A 21044-nucleotide genomic window follows, 5' to 3' on the forward strand; every position below is an offset into this window, starting at 1 on the left:
TGCGTGGCCTCCCTCTTCTCTCGGTTCCGTTCGGTGGGAGGAAGCCTCTGGGCAGGGTGGCTGTGCGGAGCCCCGCCTGGCTGTCATCTCTTCTTCACCTTATTTCCCTAAACTTCTGGCCCAGATTTCCAGGCTCCGCCCAGCAATCCCAGTTCTAAATGCTTGCAATGAAGCACACACATGCTGCTGCCTTCTGAGATGCCTGCTGTGTTCAGGGTCTTGGGCTGGGCCCCTGGAGCTGGACACCTGGAGCTGGGTCCAGGTCTGGGGGCAGGGGGTGGTGGAAAGGGCTTTCCAGCCCTCAAGCACTCTGATTGTTCAGGACCAGGCTAAGGTGAGAGGTAAGCCTGGGCCCTCTGAACCCCCATGCACCCCACAGATATCGGAGATCCAGAGGAGTCAAATGGCTCAGGGAGAGAGTGAATATTTCTGTAGAAGAGGTTACTAGGCCAGGGCCATCCCCAGTGCTGCTCCATTAACTGCAGCAGTCATGGGCTGAGGAATCATCCCAGAGATCCTGTAGCAGAGGGAGCCACACCACACACCTTGCAGAGGAAGGCAAGGTGCACAAATCGTACCCCAGGATGGGAGCAACGATGTCTTCCCCTCCAGCCCTTGTTCCACCCTCAAGACCCCAAAGGGAGTGTGGGGCAGGCCAATTGGCTCAGATTCCACCTGCTCTGTGCATTAGCAGCACCAACATGGTTCTTCCCAGCCCAGCTTGTTCCTCTCCTCCAAGAAGCCCTCTGGAGCCCCCTGGCCCTCACTGCTCCCTCTGCCCTTTAGACTTAAGTGACGCTGTGACCTGGCTCCTTGCCCCCACTCATCACAGCCCTGCTCCTGTGGGTAACCATGCTTGCAGGAGTTCCGTCTCCAAGCTCCAGAGGTCAACTGAGGACTCCTGCTCTGCTTTGACTGAGAGGCAGTGTGACACAGTGATTGTAAGAAGGACCCTGCAGCCAGGCATTTTGGGTTCCAAATCCCAGCTCTACCCTTTGCCAGCTGGGTGATGTTAGGCAAGGTGCAGAACCTGTGGTGCCTTATTTTCTTCATTTATAAAACAGAGATGGTAATGGTGCCCAGCCTGCAGGGCTGTTGTGAGAAGGAAACAAATGAATATGTGTAGTGCCTGGCACATTGCTAGGTACCAAGAAAGTGTTAATAATTCTTAGTACCTTAAGTTATTAAAATATAAATATAATTCCTGTTCTTACCCCATAGCACTGGAGAGCTTAGCCTCATTGACCCTCCTGTGACCAGCCCCTTTGCCCTGGCATGATTTTTCCCTATCATGCCCCCAACTCTGGGTCTGCAATTGGGGAATGTCTGGCTGCTCTGGCCAAGGTGTGGAATCCTGGAAAGAGCATAGGCTCGGGAGTGATTCAGAGCTGGGTTTGGAGCCTGTGTTTATCCTGGTGGGATCACCTCCCCTCTGCACCTAAGTTCCTCCTTTTTCAGTAGTACCCTCCTCAGAGAGTGGTTATAAGGACTGGAAAGAAAGCATGTTCTGTTCCCAGCACCCAGAAAGCCCCAGTTCATGTTATTCCCTTCTTTGTGATACAGAACAGCCTGAGTGTTTTCTCAAGAGGACCTGCCTGAGGACAGCATGAAGGGGAAAGAGGTAGGCACTGAGTACAAGCTGGGGTGAGAAGGGGCATCTCCCAGAGAGCTGGAGTCCTTCTCAGATGAGTGTCCATCCAGACACATCACCCCTGCAGGCTCTGCAGAATGTACTCCTCACACCCCCAGAGGGGTGTGCGGGAGGCTGCCAGGCTAGAGAGGGAAGGCAGAAGCCTAGCAGGAACGTGGCACTTAGCTTGCTCCCTCCACCCTCAGGTCCCTTTTTCCCTCCGGCTCTGTGACCGTGCTTGACCGAGGGGTGCAATCTAAGCACCTCCTATGACACTCTGTGCCCCGGCTCCCGCTCCTGACAGCTGCCCCAGCAAAGTCAGAGACCTCAGGCTCTCAGCAGCCTCCCTGTGCTACCCAGCCACCCGATCTGCTGCTTACAGATATATAGTTAGTGCACAATAAGGCCTCACAGCCTCCCTCCTCAGGGACCTGCACAGAAACAGCAGAAAGCCAGAAGCGCCGAGGGTGTGTCAGGAAGAAGTCAGTCCTTCTGCACCCAAATGTCAACCCCACAACTGGACACAAAACTGCACCTGCACAGGCACATTCCTGGGGCATTCCCAGGAATCTTCATATAGCTCTGTGTGCACAGAGAAGACACAACTGAATGTGTGAAGTCACAGGCAGCATAGTGACAGGATTCAGGATTCAGGTTGGACCCCATGCCAGCCTGTCTTCTACAGTCCTCATATCCTCCCAACCCTCCTGGGAGGGTGGCAGGAGAAATTCCCAGGTGCAAGAAGGCGGGGGAAGGCGATGGGGCAAGGCAAGGGAGCAGGTGCTGACTTTCCTCCAGCATAGAAAGAGTTAAGCAACTATTTTCTCCACCTCCCTGCCCCATCTAATATGAAGGTCATCAGGGCTAGGTGAGTGCAGATAAAGCAACTGGGTGGGAGGAGAAGGCCCCAGGGGAAGAGGGAGGCTTTTAGCAGGTGGAGGGAAGCTGTCAGGGTAATGGCTTTTCCTGGCACAGCTGACTCCTCCGGGCCTTGATGCTATTCTAGAATCTGGAGAGCAATAAGGGTCTCTGATTCTTCACAGAATAGGAGCAGGGGACGAGCTCACTCCCTGCTCCCAGCCCCATTCTGCACCCCGCAGATGGGCACGTGGCTGAGTTCCAGGTTCCCGGGCTCCCTCAGGGCTCCCAATGCAGTCTTCGAGCCCAGGGGACCTCTCCAAGACCTGCCTCCCTAGGCCTCTCCACAGGCTGTCTGCAAGGAGAGACCTCCCTCCCCGTCCCCCCAAAGACCAGCCTTGTTAGCTTGGACCCTCTGGCTCCAGGCATCCAGAGCCAGGAGGAGGTAGTGGGTGGTGCCTGCTGTCTCAGGGTCAGATTTAATCCAGCCACAGCATGGGCAGCCATGCCAGGATAGGACTGGAGTCAGATTTAGAGTGCAGCAGCCCCAAGACCAAGCTGCAAGAAAATGTAAACCCCCCTCAACCTGGCCTACCCTCCAGGCTGCTGGAAGGGTGTGTGTCTTTGACAAACTCCAGTCCCCAGCTAGGCATTCCTGGGGCCCCCACCCTAGCGGAGGATGAGGGGGCCAGGCCCAAGCGCAGCTGTGAGTGGGAGGGAACAAGGACTTTGCTTTCCTTCTGCAAGGTCATGACGAAGGGAAAATGTGTCATCTGGTTCCTGGGGGATGCAGCTGTGAGTGGAAGAAGTGAGCATCGGAAAAGCATGGGATTTGATGGACAGAAAGCAAGAGTGCTCATGAGCTGCTTTCCCCCTCACTCCAGGGGACACACACACACATCCACACATACATACACACACACACACACAGATGCATGCACACACACATACATGCACACATGCACATGCACAAGGCTGCCCAGAGAGGTGTGAGTACCATACTATACCCACTCTTGTTACCCAGCCCTCAAACTGCCTCCAGGGTCTTCTATTCACACCTGAGCCTACCTCCCTCACCTGCCCTGCCTTCTTTTTGGCCTCTGGCTCCCCTCAAAGCCTCAAAGCATGAACAATAGTCAAGGCCTGGCCTCCTCCTGGGCAGAGCTTTAGAAGCTGGGGCACAGGCAGCCTGGCTTGTTTTGAGTGCCAATCCCAGGCCAGCCACCAGGAGAGCAAAGGAAAGGGGAGGGGCCCGACTCAGATCTGCTGTGGCTGCTGGGGTCCCGGCTGGGCAGGCTTGTAAATCCTGAAAGAATAGAGGGATGTTCCCAGAAGCCCCTGGCACTGGGGAAGTCAGGCAGGCACTGGGAGTAATGGATAAAGAGCGGACCTTTAAGTGGATGGATGGTGGAATAGGGGTATTGGGCCCCTTTGACCTGGTCCATCACAGCCCATTGCTGGCTCACCTGGGAAACTGAGAGGGAGGTGAGGGAACTGGCAGTCCTGCAGGCCAGCTGTCGAGGTATCATGGTCAGGCCTCAATCTTTCCTGAGAAGGTAGGGCAATTCCCCTCTACCTGCTTCCTCCATGCCAACTTCTGAGCCGGGGAGGCCTGCCTCCCCCATCCTCCAGAAGTCCAAGAGGCTGCCAGACTCCCAGGCCGTAGGCTAGGCCTGCCTCCATCCCTGGAAGGCTCTGAAAAACCCAATTACCTCTTCCCAATCCAGGAGCCCAGTCTTATGCAACAGGAGATGGGAGCTGGCTTCTGCCGAGACAATCATCTGAATGGGGTGGCCAAAGGCTGGGTTCCTGTGTTTCCAACCCTAAACCTGGAGGAGGCAGGGCTTAAACAGATAGATGGAGGATCTTTCCACTTGGAGAAGAGAAGATGAGGCTTGAGAGGGGCTGTCTGACTGATGCAAGTGCCGGCTTGGGAGCAGCGGTTGGGGGAGTCAGGAGAGGGAGGCTGCGGTTCTCCCCTGACTGAGTCCCTCTCAAGGCCCCTTTTTGCCATGGCCACAAGCAGTGTCCTCTGAGGCCAGGCAGGCAGGAGGGAAGAGCCCCAGCCCTCACACCTCTGGCCTTCGCCAAGTTCCCCTGGGATTGCTGGCCAGGGTGTTGTGCCCAGGGACTCCTCAAAGGAGGAGCTGAGATCTGAGGCAGGGAGTCAGTGCTGAAGCTCCCTTCTCTCCTCACCCCCGCTTCACTAGACAACAGCCTTGACAAGGCCCCCAGTCCATGGTGCCGCCTCCCCCAGCCCCATGCCGAAGGCAGGGCAGCTGGTCCTTGTGGGTTTTGAGCCCCAGGAGGCTGCCACTTAAGGCATGAGCAGGGCTGTTATTCTCAGCAACGCAAGGGGCTCTCATCCTGGGTTTCATTTATTAATTGCACTCTAATGAAGCATCACTAATTGCTGATGGTGCTACAACACTGCAGGTGGGCCTCAGTTTACAGAATAATTGACTCTGGAGCAAGGAGGGCGCCAACTAGAGGCCAGCAGTTCCCAGTCCATGAGGGCCTGGCTCTCCCCCTGCCCTTACCTGCAGGGCATGAGGGCTGCTCTGGGAAAAAGAAAGGGCACCTTCCGAGAAACTCTGAGAGAAGCACTCTAGCAAAGGCAAAGATCTTCCTGTTAAACAAGGATGCTGCTCCTCCACCCCGCCACTACTCACACTTCATCCCAAAGTGTGGGCACCCCTCCTTTCCACCCATGGTGGACAAGGAGAAAAGCACAGCCCACAGAGCTTTGTGATGGCCCAAAGTCAGGCTCAAGTGCTGGTGTGCTGGGCATTGTTGCACCTTCTACCCTCTTCTGGGAAGGGGATTTCCTTATTTTCCAGAGATACATTTTTGCTATTTTTGAGGCTGGAGGTGATGCAGGACCAGGAAGGGCTGCTGTCTGTACCATCTGTCAGCCTTTGGACTATCATGCTGTGGCCTGTCCTGTGGCATAGCTGGTGAGGGGCCCTGGGAGCCACCTTCTTAGGCCATGGGTGATAGGTGGACCTGTCAGTCAATACCATGGTCCTATGGGTAGGCAATGACAGTCCCCTTGGAAGGTGCGGGCCTGGATGAGACAACCCAGCAGGACTTGCCAGGACACGGGATCCTCTCAATGGTTCAGTCACTCTAAACAGCCACTCTTCTGAGTACCCCCTTTCTCACGTATGCAGTCTTAGGGCAGGAGGAGCGTGGACCAGACGTAAAGTCGAACTTCCTGACCTCACAGAAATCACCGGACTCTTCTGATTCCTGTCATTCTGATTCTCATTCCCTGCTTAACTCATGTGCTATTCAGTCCATGTTTTGAGGTCTGGGGCTGCTCCCTGGCTCAGACACAGAGCCCAGCCTCCTGAGGGGCTCCGATACCCTAGTGCTGGGACTGGAGCTTGTCCACCTTCCTGGGAGACTGTGGGCAAAGGATGAGTGAGTGGGGGCAGCATTATGGTTCCTGGCCCCTCCCCACCCTCACCACCACTACTGGACTGTTCACCCCTCAAGGACAGGGACCTATCTTGTCGCTGCTGGAGCTCAATTCCCACTGCCTGGGCACAGTGGGGCCCAGCAGGTGTTTGCTGAAAGAAGGAAGAGGGGACAGACCATTGGAAAATCAGATGGGACAGTGGCAGCACCTCCTTTCCAGCTCTGCCAGGCCAACTCACTGGCCCAGGCTGCTGAGCCAGTGGCAGCTCCTCAGGACTGTCCTGGAAATAGGTCTTGGCTGGGAGGAGGGTTCAGATTCCAAATCCTGTCCCAAGAGCATGCCCCCAAAGTGGGGAAGCAGAGCCCAGCTGTGGTGGGGGCAGGAACTGGGCTCCCTCCAGGCCCAGGGGGCACTGAGCACCTTGGTCCAACCTGGCCCCTGGTCTCTCTGTCCCATTCCAGGGTGCTGTGAAGGGATCGAGGTCTGGTTTCGTTGGCCACACTGACCATCCTGAGAGTGCCCTCCACAGTCCCCGGTTAGTCCCTAGGCCCCACTTCTCCAAAGCCACAGGACACCGCAGCAGCACACAGTTGGGAAGTTGGATAATGAGTGACAGGAGAGGGAGGGGGCCACGCCCACCACCTGAGTGACAGGGTCAGCCACTCCTCTGTCCCCATCTTTGTATGGGAACAGGGAAGGGGGAGGTCACAGCCTGCCCTCCCTGGGATAAAACCCCAGGGCCTCCTGAGCATTCCCAAGCCAGGTTTGCCAAAGACCAGAGAGACAGCTTTGCGCTGAGGCTCACGGATCATGGGCTTGAGTCCTGGCTCCTGGCTCACCACTGCTGACTGTGTGGCACATCCCCTAAGCATCTCTGAGCTCAGCTCCTCCCTGATAACAGCGCTCAGTATCTTACAGGTTTCTGGGTGGACGGTGGAGCCACAGAGAAGGAGAGAGGATGAGATCAATGGAGAAGGCTAAGTCTGAGTGGAGATGTATATTGGCAGGTGAGTCCATGGGGCTGGAGCTCAAGAGAGAGGTTGGATCCAGGGAATCTGGGGCTTTCAGGATGGGTGAAAGGGGGATGCCTAGGTGAGAGGGATCTTAAAAGGATCCCTTTTTTAAGGGATCCTCTTAAAAGGTGTGGAGGCCGGGTGTCGTGGCTCACGCCTGTAATTCCAGCACTTTGGGAGGTCGAGGCAGGTGGATCACCTGAGATCAGGAGTTCGAGACCAGCTTGGCCAACAGGGCAAAACCCTGTCTCTACTAAAAATACACAAATTAGCCAGGCATGTTGGCATATGTCTGTAATCTCAGCTACTCAGGAGGCTTAGGCAGGAGAATTGCTTGAACCCCGGAGGTGGAGGTTGCAGTGAGCCGAGATCACACCATTGCATTCCAGCCTGGGTGACAAGAGTGAAACTCTGTCTCAAAAAAAAAAAAAAAAAAAAAAGGAGGTTAGAGATGCAGAGGAGAGGCCAAGGACTGAGCCAGGAGCATTGACATTCACAGGATATTAGGACAAAAAGTATCCCACAGTGGAGTGGCCAGAGACAGAGGAGAAAATCAAGAGAGGGGGTTGTCCTGGGGGAGAGGAAAGAGGAAGCTTCAAGAAAGGAGAATGCCTATTTATACATATGTGGAGGATGCACAGCCATTGGGAAAGCACTCCCCTGGCAGAGGGGGACCAGACAGCAAAGCTGGAGGCACCGGTGGCGTCTGAGTTGGGTTGAGGGTTCAGGAAAGGAACAATGAGGGGCCCAGAGATCCTCACTGACCAGAGGTGTTTGGCCTGAAAGTAAAACTTGGCTGATTTACACAAACATTTGGATTTCTGGTTTCTCTTTAAAAATTGAGAGAGGCAACCGGGCATGGTGGCTCATGCCTGTAATCCCAGCACTCTGGGAGGCCGAAGTGGGCAGATCACGAGGTCAGGAGATGGAGACCAGCCTGATAAACATGGTGAAACCCCATCTCTATTAAAAATACAAAAATTAGCTGGGCGTGGTGGCGTGTACCTATAATCCCAGCTACTCAGGAGGCTGAGGCAGGAGAGTCGCTTGAACCTGGGAGGCAGAGGTTGCAGTGAGCTGAGATCGTGCCAATGCACTCCAGCCTGGGTGACAGAGTGAGACTCCTTCTCAAAAAATCAAAAAATAAAATTAAATTAAATGGAAGAGGCTGGTCAGGGTGGCTCACACCTGTAATCTCAGCACTTTGTGAGGCCAAGGTGGGAGGATCACTTGAGGCTGGGAGTTTGAACCAGCCTGGGCAACATAGTGAGACCCCCATCTCTACACATTAAAAAAAAGCTAATAATTAAACATAAATAAAAATGAAGAGGGCTGACAACCCATGCCCTCGTTCTTCAATGTAGAGATCAGTGGGAGGGACAGGGGCTGCTCCTCTGAATGAGCTAGGTGCTCTCTGGTTTGCCACAGTCGCTTCCGCTCTCTATTGCATCACATGCCAGGAACTTCAGGATTTGCATAAGTAGCTTGGCCTTGAAGACATTGACTTTGAATTCTGGCTCCACTCCACTGCTCCACTGCTGCTGACCGTGTGGCACATCTCTTAAGCATCTCTGAGCTCAGCTCCTCCCTGACAATGGAGTTCTGTATCTCACAGGTTTCTGGATAGATAGGTGGAGCCTCAGAGGAGTGGGGAATGAGGAGATCAATGGGATTCCAGGGCAGCTCCTTCTGCTGGAAACTTAGTGTGTGCATGGAGGGATGACAGAATCATGGAGCACACAGGGGTAGGGGGAGCCTAATCAGTGCCCAGAGCCCCAACCCCTGCTCAATGGCTTCCCTCACTCCACTACAAGCTAGACCCTGTGGCATGTGACCCTGGGACCCATGGGGGTCAGGCTAGGGCAGAGGGAAGCTGCCTAAAGCCTGGAGGGATCACCAAGCCTCCTGGCTGCTCATCATGGCCAGGGAGGGAGGAGGAGGCTGTCAGCCGCTCTGCCCAGGCTCAAGAGTAAGCAGAGGAGACAGCCAGTGCAGGATGCAACGAGGACACCAGGAAGGCCCCCTCTGGCCTGCCTCATGGCCCCAAATCTCCCGCACAAATGCACTCTGAGGCTGTTCTGCAGGATTCCGGAAGAAGCCTGTGAGGGAGAACTCATGCTTCTTGAGTCTGAATGAGGGTTTCAGGCATGAGAATACCTTAGGGGCCCCAGGTGGCAGAGGTGGGAGAACGTCTGGAAAGAATCCTTATGACTTCCGTCTAGCTGGGGGTGGGTCTCAGGCCAACCATCCTTCAACCACTGACACCAGCTGTGTTTATAACCCTAGGACACAGGGAAGTTCTTACTGAATAAAAATCCCGAGGTTCTGAGTCTCCGGGAACTGATGTCATGGGAGGCAGGTGTGGGTGGAAAATCAAACCATGGTGTGGGGGCCCTGCAGGGAAGATGAAGACCCTGGTTCCCAGGCCTCAATCTGGGCCTGCTCCCCACCTTTGTCTTTTTTTCCGATGGGGATCCTGCTGGAAGAGAAGGAGGCTTGGCCTCTGTAGGAGCCAGTGGTCAGATGGGAATAGTCATCTTCATCTGCTGCACTCCCACTGGCCAGCCTTGTGACTTCAGACACAGTCACGTTCTACCCTGGGCCTTGGCCTCCTTCACTATAACACGAGAATAATGCAGCCTGCTTCCAGAACGGCATCGTTAGAATCAGAGGGCGTGAATAGCCGAGCTCGCAGTGAGCTTTGAGTGGGACATCATCAGCAAGTGGGGGCTGCCTTATTCCTGGGACTATCCCATGATCACTGTCACTGTGTTATTGTTATTTTTGCTGAGCCCAACCCTCTGGCTGCTGAGACAAGCTCATGGGTCACCTGTGAGTCATTCTGAGCCTCCACCCACTCTGCACAGATCCCTGCCTTCAGGGGCCCTTGACCGAAGGCCTCCAGCCAGACAGGGAGGAAGGAGAACTCCAGATCCCAGGAGGGGTCTCCACACTAGTCACTGCATCTTCTCTGGAAGTCTGGGTTAGCGTCCTGTCCCAACAGCCCCCCTTCCAAGAGGGGCAACCACCACATGAAAGATCAAGGCAGAGAATGAGGTGGAAGGAGCTTTTGGATTTTGAAATCCTGCATCTTGCATCCTCCCTTGGGTACTAACTAGTTCTGTGGCCTTGGGCAAGTCATGGAAATGCTCTGAGCCTCAGGAACCTCATCTGTAAAATGAGATATGATGATAATATTATACCTCATTTATAGGACTGGGTGGCAATTAAACTGTATGAAACACAATATACTCCTAGCTTATTTCTCAGGGGTATGGTGGGTATTTGATAACTGTAACCTTCTTTTACCCTCCTCTTGCCAGGATTTCAAACAACTGTCCTACTTTCAACATCTTCTTCAGTTAGTCACCAGAATCAGAGCTCATCTTGTGACCAAGACCAGGCTCAGTCTAGGGCCAGGGTCAGGGCTCTCAGGCTGATCTAAGAAAATCAAGGATCCTCTGAGTATGACCCTAGCTGGCCCTGATCTGTGCCTCCTCCCCTGTGCCATCCCAAGCCTGCCCCACATGCACAGAGGAAGCAGTGCCTTCCCCTTCGAGTCCTGACTCTGTCCCCACTCGTTAGCTCTGGGCAGCAGGCAGCCAAAGAAGCAGCTGCCAACGCTGGCAGCCCTGCCATGCAGCCTTTGGCCAAGAGTCAGAACCCCACGGATCATCTCCTGGCTGGCCCCATTTCCACATCTCATCCTGCCCACTGGGGCACCCCCTGCCTGTCAGTGCCACTGCCTTCCTGGTCCCTGCTGTGCTCTGACTGGCAGGTCTCCCTGTGCCAGGCTGGGTGACAGGTGCTGGACACTGTTCAAGCCCCAGGGCACTGAGCCATGCCTAAACCAGTCATGGGACACCCTGGGCCTGGGGACTGGCCTGGTAGACCCGGGCACAGAATTTGTCTCGGGTGGCAGAGCTGGGGTTCTTGTTGCCTCGAAAGAACTGAGAGTGTTTCCCAGGCCAGAACACAAGCCAGCCAGGCCCGCAGCAGCATGCAGGCCAAAGCTTACATTCTGGCCATGGGAAGACTGAGGCTCAGAGAAGGCAAGAACTGGCCTGAGTTCACAAGGAGTCAGGGGCAGTGGGCCAGATGCTAGGTCTTCCTGAACCCAGCCTGGCTTCTTTCCACTGTCCTGTGGCTTTCTTCTGATAGGTCTCAGTGCCCACTGTGAGCCTGCTCAGGACTCCCCCTTCCCCCCCGTAGAGCTTTAGACCTGCAGCATCTCACACTGTCTAGCACCACATCTTATGTACATAAAGTACATAAGCACATATCCTGGTACAGAGTCGCATGAGGGAGGATTTGGCCTCATCTGGGAGATCAGTGAGGACAGCTGAGATGGGGAAAGGGGAAGGGAGAATGTTTTTGGGCAGGGAGCGTGCAGAGGCCTAGGGTGGGAGGGAACAGGGTTTGCTCAGAGAACTGAGAGATGTCCAGTGTGGCTGGAGCAAAGAGAATGAGGTGGAGATCCTGTTGCTGGGGAGCTGGAGGGGCTGGCAAAGACCCAACCGTGCTGGGCCTGGAATCCTCTTTACTTTAGGAACAATGGGAAGCCACCGGGTTCCTTTGGTACTATGGCACCACAGTACCCAATGGTAACCTGCCTTTGAAGGAATCTTCAGGGAGCAAGAGTAGAGGAACCAAGAGCAGGTGGAGAAATAGTGCGGTAGCCTAAGTCAGTGGTGGAGCTGATGGAGAGAAGCAGCTCAGTCCGAGAGATGGGGAGGCACAGACATGACTTGGTGATGGATTGCATGAGGGGAGAATGTGATTCCTGACACCAGGATGGGGTGGGATCACATGGAGAGAGAGTACAGGCTAGAGAAAGAAGAGCAACATAGGGCGGAAACCTGAGACAGGCCAACATTTAAGGCCAGGTAGAAGAGATCAAGAGATGTGGCCATAGCGGAAGGTGGGAGAGTGGGGTAACTTGGAAATGGAGAAAGGGCTTCAAAGAGAGTGAGTGGTCACGAGGGACTGCTGCCTCTGTGTGAGAAACAAACTCACCCGTCCAAACCCAAAGAATGGACTCAGAGACCTGGAGAGCAGCCAAAGTGAGACTTTTAATGCCAGTCTTGCAAGATTGGGTGTCCGATAGGCAGGCACACCCAGCACAGTTTCAATAAGCAATTTATCCCTTAGTGCACGGGTCTCTCCCCCTGTTCCTCATAGGCTAAGTACTGTGGGGTCAGTTTTCCCAGATGTCGCCTACTGATTGTTAAGTAGGGGCTTTAAGTTTGTTTGTTTGTTTTAGGGTTGTCTTACTGCATTTTGTTGCAATCCTAGTTAGCTCAGGGACTATTCAAGCTTTTTTTTTTTTTTTTTTTTTTTTTTTGAGATGGAGTCTCACTCTGTCACCCAGGCTGGAGTGCAGTGGCGCGATCTTGGCTCACTGTAAGCTCCGCCTCCTGCGTTCATGCCATTCTCCTGCCTCTCAGCCTCCCGTGTAGCTGGGACTACAGGCGCCCGCCACCACACTCGGCTATTTTTTTTTTTTTTTTTTTGGTATTTTTTAGTGGAGATGGGATTTCACTGTGTTAGCCAGGATGATCTCGATCTCCTGACCTCGTGATCTGCCCGCCTCAGCCTCCCAAAGTGCTGGGATTACAGGCGTGAGCCACCATGCCTGGCCTCAAGTATTTGACTTATGACCTAAGTAGCTGGGCAGGCTGATAAAAACAGACAAAACGAGCTATTTTGCAGACTAATAAACTTTCATTTTAGACTAAACTTCTTGTTCTGGTGAGGGCAACTAAGCGGGGGTAGGGGAGGGTGCCGAAAAGCAGGCATTGGCTATCCAAGCAGGGGCCTAATATATGCTGTTTCTTCTGTAGTTTGCTGACCTAAGCTGATTTAAGGCACTTTGTCTTGGAAATGGACCACTGTATACATTATTTCCTTCACCTGAGAGATTACGAAAGATGAGATGCCCGTTGGATGCAGGGTCAGGGATGGTGGTCACTGGTGACTACAGAGAAGCTATATTGGTGGAGAAGTGGGGTCAGATTGGAAGCCAACCAGTGGCTTAGATGAAGAGAGGCTGACCCACAAGATGAGCCAGGTGCCTGCTGGTCTGGAATAGTTTTGGCTGGAGGATGTGCCTATTACTAGATGGACTCAAGCCTAGTGCCTTCCTAAGGGGTGAAGTGGCCATGCCCCAAACAAGAGAAGTACCATCTTTGGGCCTGAATCCTCTTCAGCTCCCCACTAAGGGGATGAATGAGTGAACAGTTCTGGGGCACTCTCAGGTCTGTGCTTCACTACTCCCCCTGCCCCGACCCCTGAAACTGTGGTCCTGCCTGCTGGGGATGCAACAAACCCAGAGAGAAGGACAGAACTCAGGCTGAGACAGGGATTCCCAGGATCCCCATCCCCAACCTCAGGTGAGAGAAGATGGGATGGCAGAGGGCAGGAAACCGAGCCAGGAGACTAAGCTCAGGGTACCAGAAAACAGGGGCAGCAAAAAGATGAGAAAAAATGCTTGGAAAGAAGGTAAAATTATATATATATATTCCCAGTTTTATTGAGATATAATTGACAAATAAAAATAAAATTTATATGTATTTAAAATGTACAAAGTGATGATTTGATACACATATACTTTCTGCAGTGATTATCATGATCAAATTAATTAACATATCTATCACCTCACAGTTACTTTTTGTGTATGTGGTGAAAACACTTAAAATCTACTCTTAGCACATTTCAAATACATAATATAGTATCTTTTTTTTTCAGACGGAGTCTTACTCTGTCGCCCAGGCTGGAGTGCGCTGGCACAATCTCAGCTCACTGCAGCCTCCACCTCTCAGGTTCAAGTGATTCTCCTGCCTCAGCCTCCCAAGTAGCTGGAATTACAGGTGTGCACCAACACGCCAAGCTAATTTTTGTATTTTTAGTAGAGATGGGGTTTCACCATGTTGGCCAGGCTGGTCTCAAACTCCTGACCTCAGGTGATCTGCCTGTCTTGATCACCTGAGGTCTGGCACATGACTGTGCCCAGCCACAATACAGTATCATTAACTAGAGTCACCTGCTGCATATTAGATCCCCAGGATTACTCATCCCAAAACTGAGAGCTTGTATCCTTTAACCAACATTTCCTAATTTTCCTCATCCCCAGCTCCTGATAGCCACCATTCTACTCTCTGCATCTATGAGTTCATCTTAGATTCCGTTAAGTGACATTATGCAGTATTTGTCTTTCTGTATCTAGCTTATTTCATTTAGCATAATGTCCTCCAAGCTCATCTGCAGTGTCACAAATGGCAGGATGTCCTCCCTTTTATGGCAGAATAATATTCTATCGTGTATGTGTTGTATATATGTGGACATATATGTATACAATATATAATTGTGTGTGTATATATGACATAAGTATATACAAATATATGTATATAACACGTGTGTGTATATATATATATGACATTTTCTTTATCCATACATTCATCAACAAATACTTAGGTTGATCCTATATCTTAACTATTGTGAATAATTCCGCAATGAATATAGGGATACTCTTGACCTCAGATGATCCACCTGCCTCTGCCTTCCAAAGTTCTGGGATTACAGGCATGAGCCACTGCACCTGGCCCAGATATCTTTTCTTTTCTTTCTTCTTTTTTTCTCTTTTTTTCTTTTTTGAGATGGAGTCTCGCTCTGTCGCCCAGGCTGGAGTGCAGTGGCCGGATCTCAGCTCACTGCAAGCTCGGCTTCCCGGGTTCACGCCATTCTCGTGCCTCAGCCTCTGGAGTAGCTGGGACTACAGGGGCCCGCCACCACCCCCGGCTAATTTCTTTTTGTATTTTTAGTAGAGACGGGGTTTCACTGTGTTAGCCAGGATAGTCTCGATCTCCTGACCTCGCAATCCGCCCGCCTCGGCCTCCCAAAGTGCTGGGATTACAGGCTTGAGCCACCTCGCCCAGCCTATTTTTTTTGAGATGGAGTCTCGCTCTGTTGCCAGGCTGGAGTGCAGTGGTGCAATCTTGGCTCACTGCAACCTCTGCCTCCCAGGTTCAAGCAATTCTCCTGCTTCAGCCTCCCTAGCAGCTGGGATTACAGGTGCCTGCCACCATGTCCGGCTAATTTTTGTATTTTTAGTAGAGACGGGGTTTCACCATATTGGCCAGGGTGGTCTTGAACTCTTGACCTTGTGATCCACCCACCTCGGCCCCTCAAAGTGCTGGATTACAGGCGTGAGCCACTTCGCCCGGCCAGATATCTTTTCAAGTAACTGATTTTGTTTCCTTTGGATATGTACCCAGTAGTGAGATTGCTGGATCATATGGTAGTTTTATATTCAATTTTTTGAGGAACCTCCATGCTGTGTTCCACAATGGCTGCACCTTTTTACTGTACATTCCCACCAACAGTGTACAAGGGTTCTCTTTTCTCCACACCCTCACCAACACTTATCTCTTGTGTTTTTGAGAACAGCCATCCTACCAGGTGTGAAGCGATATCTCCTTGTGGCTTTGATTTGCATTTCTCTGATGATTAGTGATGTGCACCTTTTCATGTGCCTGTTGGCCATTTGTATTTCTTTGTTGGAAAAATGTCTATTTGGGTCTTTTTCTCATTTTTTAAATTGCGTTGTCTTTTTGCTGTTGAGTTGTATGAGTTACTCATATATTTTGGATATTAACTCCTTATCAGATACATGGTTTGCAAATATTTTCTCCCATACCATAGGCAGCCTTTTTGTTTTGCAGATTATTCCCTTTGCTGTGCAGAAACTTTTTAGTTTGATGCAGTCTCACTTGTTTATTTTTGCTTTTGTTGCCTGTACTTCCGGTGTCATATCCAAAGATTAAATGCCAAGACCAATGTGAAGGAGGCTTTCCCCTATGTTTTCTTCTAGGGGTGTTACAGTTGCAGGTCTTACATTTAAGTCTTTACAAATAAATACATATTTTTAAAAAAGCATTGAAGTATTCATCATGAAGAAAACGAAAACTTTTGTGAACTTTCTTATGCCTATTGCGTGCTTTGTTACTTGTGTATTTGTAATCAGATGTGCAGGGATATAAAATTCTTTCCAGGGTCTATGGCCTCTGAGGATCTGGATCTTCCCTCTGGGGTTCCTGCCTGGGGCTGGGGGCCAGCACTGAAAGCCCCCTTCAGGTCCTGACAGCTGGGCCCTCATTTTCAAAAGCCCTTCCTTCTCCCTTCATTTGCATCTCATTAGCACCACCTCGAGCTGGTGGCAGCTCCACCTTTCTGGAGCCCTGGGAGGCAGGTTGCAGCCTGGCCCAGGCGCTGCTCCCAGCTGGAGAGGGGTGCAGGGACGTGCTTTCCCCTCCCCCTTCCCCGCTTTCTCTGTCCCCACCCTCTCTCCCGCCCCATGTGCGGCAGCCACAGGGAGGGCGCAGGAGGACTGGGGTGTGCCCGGCTCTCTTATCCCCCCCCCAGGCTCGGGTCGCCTAGGCTCCTGCCGCGCATTCCCATGGCAACCGGGTGATGGCGTGGGTCGAGGTGCCTGCCTAGGAGCCACGCGGCCACCCAGCTCCCCGCCCCGCCGCCCAGGCTGGATTGGTGACAGTCAGGGCCTCAATCTCCCGAGATGATCGGCGATAATTGGTTTATGGAAATAGCTGAGCGGAGAAGGCGAGCTCCCCGCTAGAAACAGCCTCCCTGCCAAGCCTGCTCCCGCCACCTGTCCTTCCCTCACCACGGAAATGGAGTTGGGGGAGGGAGGGCCGAGGAGCTGGGCTGGCACAAATGGGGCTTTTGAGGCAAGTGTTTCACCTGTTGGTCTCGGCACAGCTTCTATCCCTCTTTCACAGTGGGGTGCTGGGGGGGCAGGGACTTGTCATAGTAACCAGGTGTTGGCCTCAGTCACTCCCTGGCCCCTAAGTCTGGGCTCAGGCCTATGTTGGGTGCATTGTTGGGGGAAATGGAGGAGGAGATCTGTCCTCAGGGAGCCCCAGAGGAGTGCATAAACCATATTGATATAAAGTACTTCAGACCAGGGTCACCACTGCTGTGGTGCTCCGGAGGAGGGAGAGCTCAACTCTGGTGGCTGCCTGGAGGAGGAGGCTTTGAAGGCAGGATTTCAGCAGGCATTGGTGAGAGGGCTGGGGCAGGCACTCCCCAAAAGGAAATGTGGGCAACAGACTCTTGGCAGGAACTGAATGGTGCTAGTATTGGGGGAGGGGAAGTATAGGGTGGGTTGGTGGGAGGCCACCAAGGCTCCCACCGTCTGTCTATAGAAGGGGTATAGGATTGATGTGCTCCTTGGAGGGTGCTTTATAGTAAAGATTGAGCACATGTCTAGTGTCCCCAGGGAAGGTTGGCTGGATGGAGATTGTGTTGCCACTTGGTGCCTTTCTGGAAGAAGTGAGACCCGTGAGGTGGGCATAGATGTGGCATGGCAGGCCTTGGCGCCAGGCTGGGGAAGTGTGTACCCTGACAGCAGCTGGCTGGAGGGGGTGTGTGGGGTGCATTAAAGGCCCAGAACTATGGGAGTCCCCATGATAGAAGTGACTGGAGAAGGAGGGGAGGGGAGGGTGGTTATGAAGACCCTACCCCAGGGCTGGGTATGGTGGGGTGGGGCACCCAGAAGTCAGGAGAGGCAGGCCCCAAATATTCCCCTTCCCCAATCTGACCATCATGCCCATGAGCCCAGCCCAGGCCTCTGCATACAAGCGCCCTGCCCCACTGGAGCTGAGCTGTGGCCAATCCCTGCCCCGCTGGGGTGGGGTGGGGAGGGGTGACTCTCTGGACCCCTTGGCACCCTGCCTTCCCCAGCCCTGGTGAGCAGCTTCCCATGCAGCAGTGGAGATGCCAGGCAGTGCCCACAGTGGCTCTTCCCCTCTGGGTATGACCCAGTCCTGGGCCTTTGGGTGCTCATATTCCAAATAGCTGTCCCCTGGTTTCTGCTCACAGACCAACCCATCCCCTGACCCCACTCTCACACAGCTACTTACACCACCACATAGGGCCATGGCTCCGAACCATCCTTGCAGGCAGGCAGGTTGGTGGCTCCATGGAGGGTGACCGTGATGGTCTCCTTGTTAGAGGGAGACAGGTGACCCATCTTAGGTTCCGCACTCTGGGAGGCGACCAGGGGCTCCTCTGGGTCTTCAGTGTTCTGTGGGGAAAGCCAGGGCTAAGTGGCCTTTTTTTTTTTTTTTTTGCAATGGAGTCTTGCTCAGTTGCCCAGGCTGGAGTGTAGTGGTGCCATCTTGGCTCACTGCAACCTCCGTCTCCCAGGTTCAAGCAATTCTCCTGCCTCAGCCTCCCCTGTAGCTGGAATTACAGGCAAATGCCACCACGTTCAGCTAACTTTTGTATTTTTAGTAGAGATGGGGTTTCCCCATGGTCTCCAACTCCTGACCTCAGGTGATCCGCCTGCCTCGGCCTCCCAAAGTGCTGGGATTACAGGCATGAGTTACTGCACCTGGCCCTGAGTGGCCTCTTCTGCTGCGGCACCTCCCTTCACTGCCACCCTCTAGCATCTAGCCCCTCACAGCTCCCGTCAAGTGCCTGCCTCCCTCTGTCACCCCTCCGCCCACTCTGTAAGTCAGTCGCCTTGGCCTCATTTTCTCCCTACTTCTGTTCCCATCCCACATCTCTTGCAGTGCCTTTCAGCCTCTCCCCCAGCCCTGGATCCTACCCTTCCTGCAGGATGAGGCAGGCCACCTCAACTTTCAAGTCCGGTCCCACTTCTAAGCCTTGGCTTTCGCAGGTGCCCTTGTGTGTAATTCCTAAATCCCACCTGCTTTTGCAGTTCTAACAATGGGCCACCTTCTTCAGTCTATCCTGTAACCTCAGCTCAGCCCACCCATCACCTCAGGCCCCTCCTGTGCACAGCACTTTACAGCTGACAAAGTTTCTCCACGTCCACAGGGGCACTCAGTGCACACGGAGGTGAATTCGTGCATCTGTCCCAGATGCCCCACCTGTCTTCTACCCAGGAACCTTGTGGACTGGGGAGGAAGAGGTGCCTGCCCATGCAGGGGGCCTCCTACGCCAGTTGCCTCAAGCAGGGACTCAGCAGTTTAGTAATTCGTGGATTCATGGCCCAAAGGACCATTGTGATGAGAGTTGCCGAGAGAAGACAGAGCTCTGGGTGGCTGAGGCAGTCAGGGAAGACAGCAGGAAGGAGGAGGCCTTAAAGGGTTGGAAGAAGGTGCAGGAGTGGAGTCAGGGAGGACAGGCCAGAAGCAGAACGCTGGAGCAAAGGCAGCAAGCGGGAAGGGGCAGAGCTTTCCAAGGCCCAGAGGTGGCTCATTTTGACTGGGGAGGCAGTGGGGACTCAGGGAAGATGGCAGAGCTGGGCATATAAGCGCTGTGGGGTGAGGAGGAGTGTGGCCATAGGGCTGCTGTGGCTCAGGGGTGTCCTCGTCCTCCCTGGTCCTGGTCCTCCACTGGTCGGCTGGCTGACTTTCCACTCCCAGTTAATCTGACCTAGATTAACCCTTGATAGGCCTCTCATGGTGGGAGGTCTCGCCTACCCTTTGTCCCTCCAGCTGATATGAGGGGCCATAGAGGGGCACTCTTGGCCCTGGGAGAGGAGCGAGGGACCTCCTCAGGGTGGAGGCAGGGCCCTGAGGGGCCACTGGGGGGCTGTTCCTCATCTCTGGAAAGCTCAGCCTGTCAGACCCTGCATTCCAGGGCAGGCCCTGGTGGGGTGGGGTTGAGAACAATGTCCTATTACATAGAGGGGAGATTGAGGCCTAGACAGAAGCAAGGACTTGGGCCCTGGATGGGCTCTGGTTTTGGTGGCAGCCTCAGCAGGCTTGGTCCCTGGCTCAGAACGGCCGGTTCCTGAGGAGCCCTGAGTGTCAGCAGAGCCAGGTTTAAATCAGCTCTGCCCCTCACCATGCTGGGCCCCAAAGCCAGCCGTGCTCTGAGAGTCACCCGTGGGGAGATGAGGGCTTGGACCGGCCTATCTGGAGCCTGCTCTGCTCCTACTTGAGCCTGGGGGTCCCCGGCACAGGACCACCCCTGCTGGCTCCTGGAAGCCTCAGGCAGAGGGACAGAAAAGGGCACAGCGCCTGAGGCTCTGCTCTGCCCTGAGGAGTTTTAGGAACGTTATTTCATCCATTTCTCACGATAGCATGGGGTGCCCACCAATCGGAGCCACACCTCCCCTCAACTGCTCCCCTTGGGGGTCTACTGGCCTCTCAAAGCTAACGAGCTCTTGACTCCTCTTCAAACCCCTCCTCCTGCTGTCTGCCCCAATTCATTAACGAGTTAATGGCGATGCTGTTGTTCTACTTGTTCAAGTCCCACATCTTGGAGTCCTTCCTGATTCGTCCCTCTCTCCCTCTACATCCCTTATCCAGTTCCTCAGCACAGCCTGTCAGCTCCCCCTTCAAACCATATCTGGACTCTGACCCCTTCTCAGCATCCTCAGGTCAGCACTCAGGTCCCAGACACCTGCATGTCCTGACTCGCCTCTGATGGAGTTCTGTTTCCTCTCCGGCTCTGCCTCCACCCCATCCAATCCCACACAGCGGCCAGAGTGAGCCTTTACAGATTGGACCCAGATCCCTCTCTCCTCTGCTCAGAGCCCTGCAGTAGCTTACTGCTTCTCTCAGAGCCTTGCAATGGCCTGTGGGGCCCTCCAGGAGCTGGCCCAGAAAACTGACCTCATCTTGTCCCACGGGCCCTGTAGGTCACTCCGCTCCAGCCACACTGGCCTCCTGGCTGTTTCTCACACCCACCAAGCTCCCTCCTGCCTCCCCGCCTCTGCCCTAGCTGTTTCCTCTGCCTGGACTGTTCCTCCCTGGGTGTCACCCCAGAACTGTTGTCCCTGTGCCTTGCTCCCCCGCTTCCCTTGGCTTGCCTGGTGCAGGCTGTGGTCCTTGCCTAGCAAGATGACTAATTAGGAGGTGAGACTACATGCCCCCCCGATCAGAAGTGCAAGTCCTGCAGAGAGAGACCCTCCTCTCCATCCTCTGACTGAGGAGGCCACCCTCACCCTCTTCCAGGACCCAGCAGGGCCTGTCACCATCTGCAGAGGTGTTGATGAAGATTGCCCCTCCTCCTCTCCCCCATTCTCCCGTCAGGGGAGAATGAGGGGAGGGGAAGATGCCCCTGCCTGGAGGTGAGGGAGGCACTCTGGCTGCTCCCTGCCCTCCTGGGTAGGCAACTTCCTCCC

General features: G+C 53.7%; 1 protein-coding gene across 1 annotated transcript in view; it reads right to left on the minus strand.

Annotated features, from left to right (window-relative positions):
- CCDC33 (coiled-coil domain containing 33) overlaps positions 1 to 21044 on the minus strand; it is a 120539-nt gene that overhangs the window by 74903 nt on the left and 24592 nt on the right. The window contains 1 exon segment of the mRNA XM_031668480.1: positions 17863 to 18010. Within this exon segment, the coding sequence (XP_031524340.1) occupies positions 17863 to 18010 (148 nt within the window).

The sequence above is a fragment of the Papio anubis genome, chromosome 7 (assembly GCF_008728515.1).
Source record: "Papio anubis isolate 15944 chromosome 7, Panubis1.0, whole genome shotgun sequence".
In the NCBI taxonomy this organism is placed as follows: domain Eukaryota; kingdom Metazoa; phylum Chordata; class Mammalia; order Primates; family Cercopithecidae; genus Papio; species Papio anubis.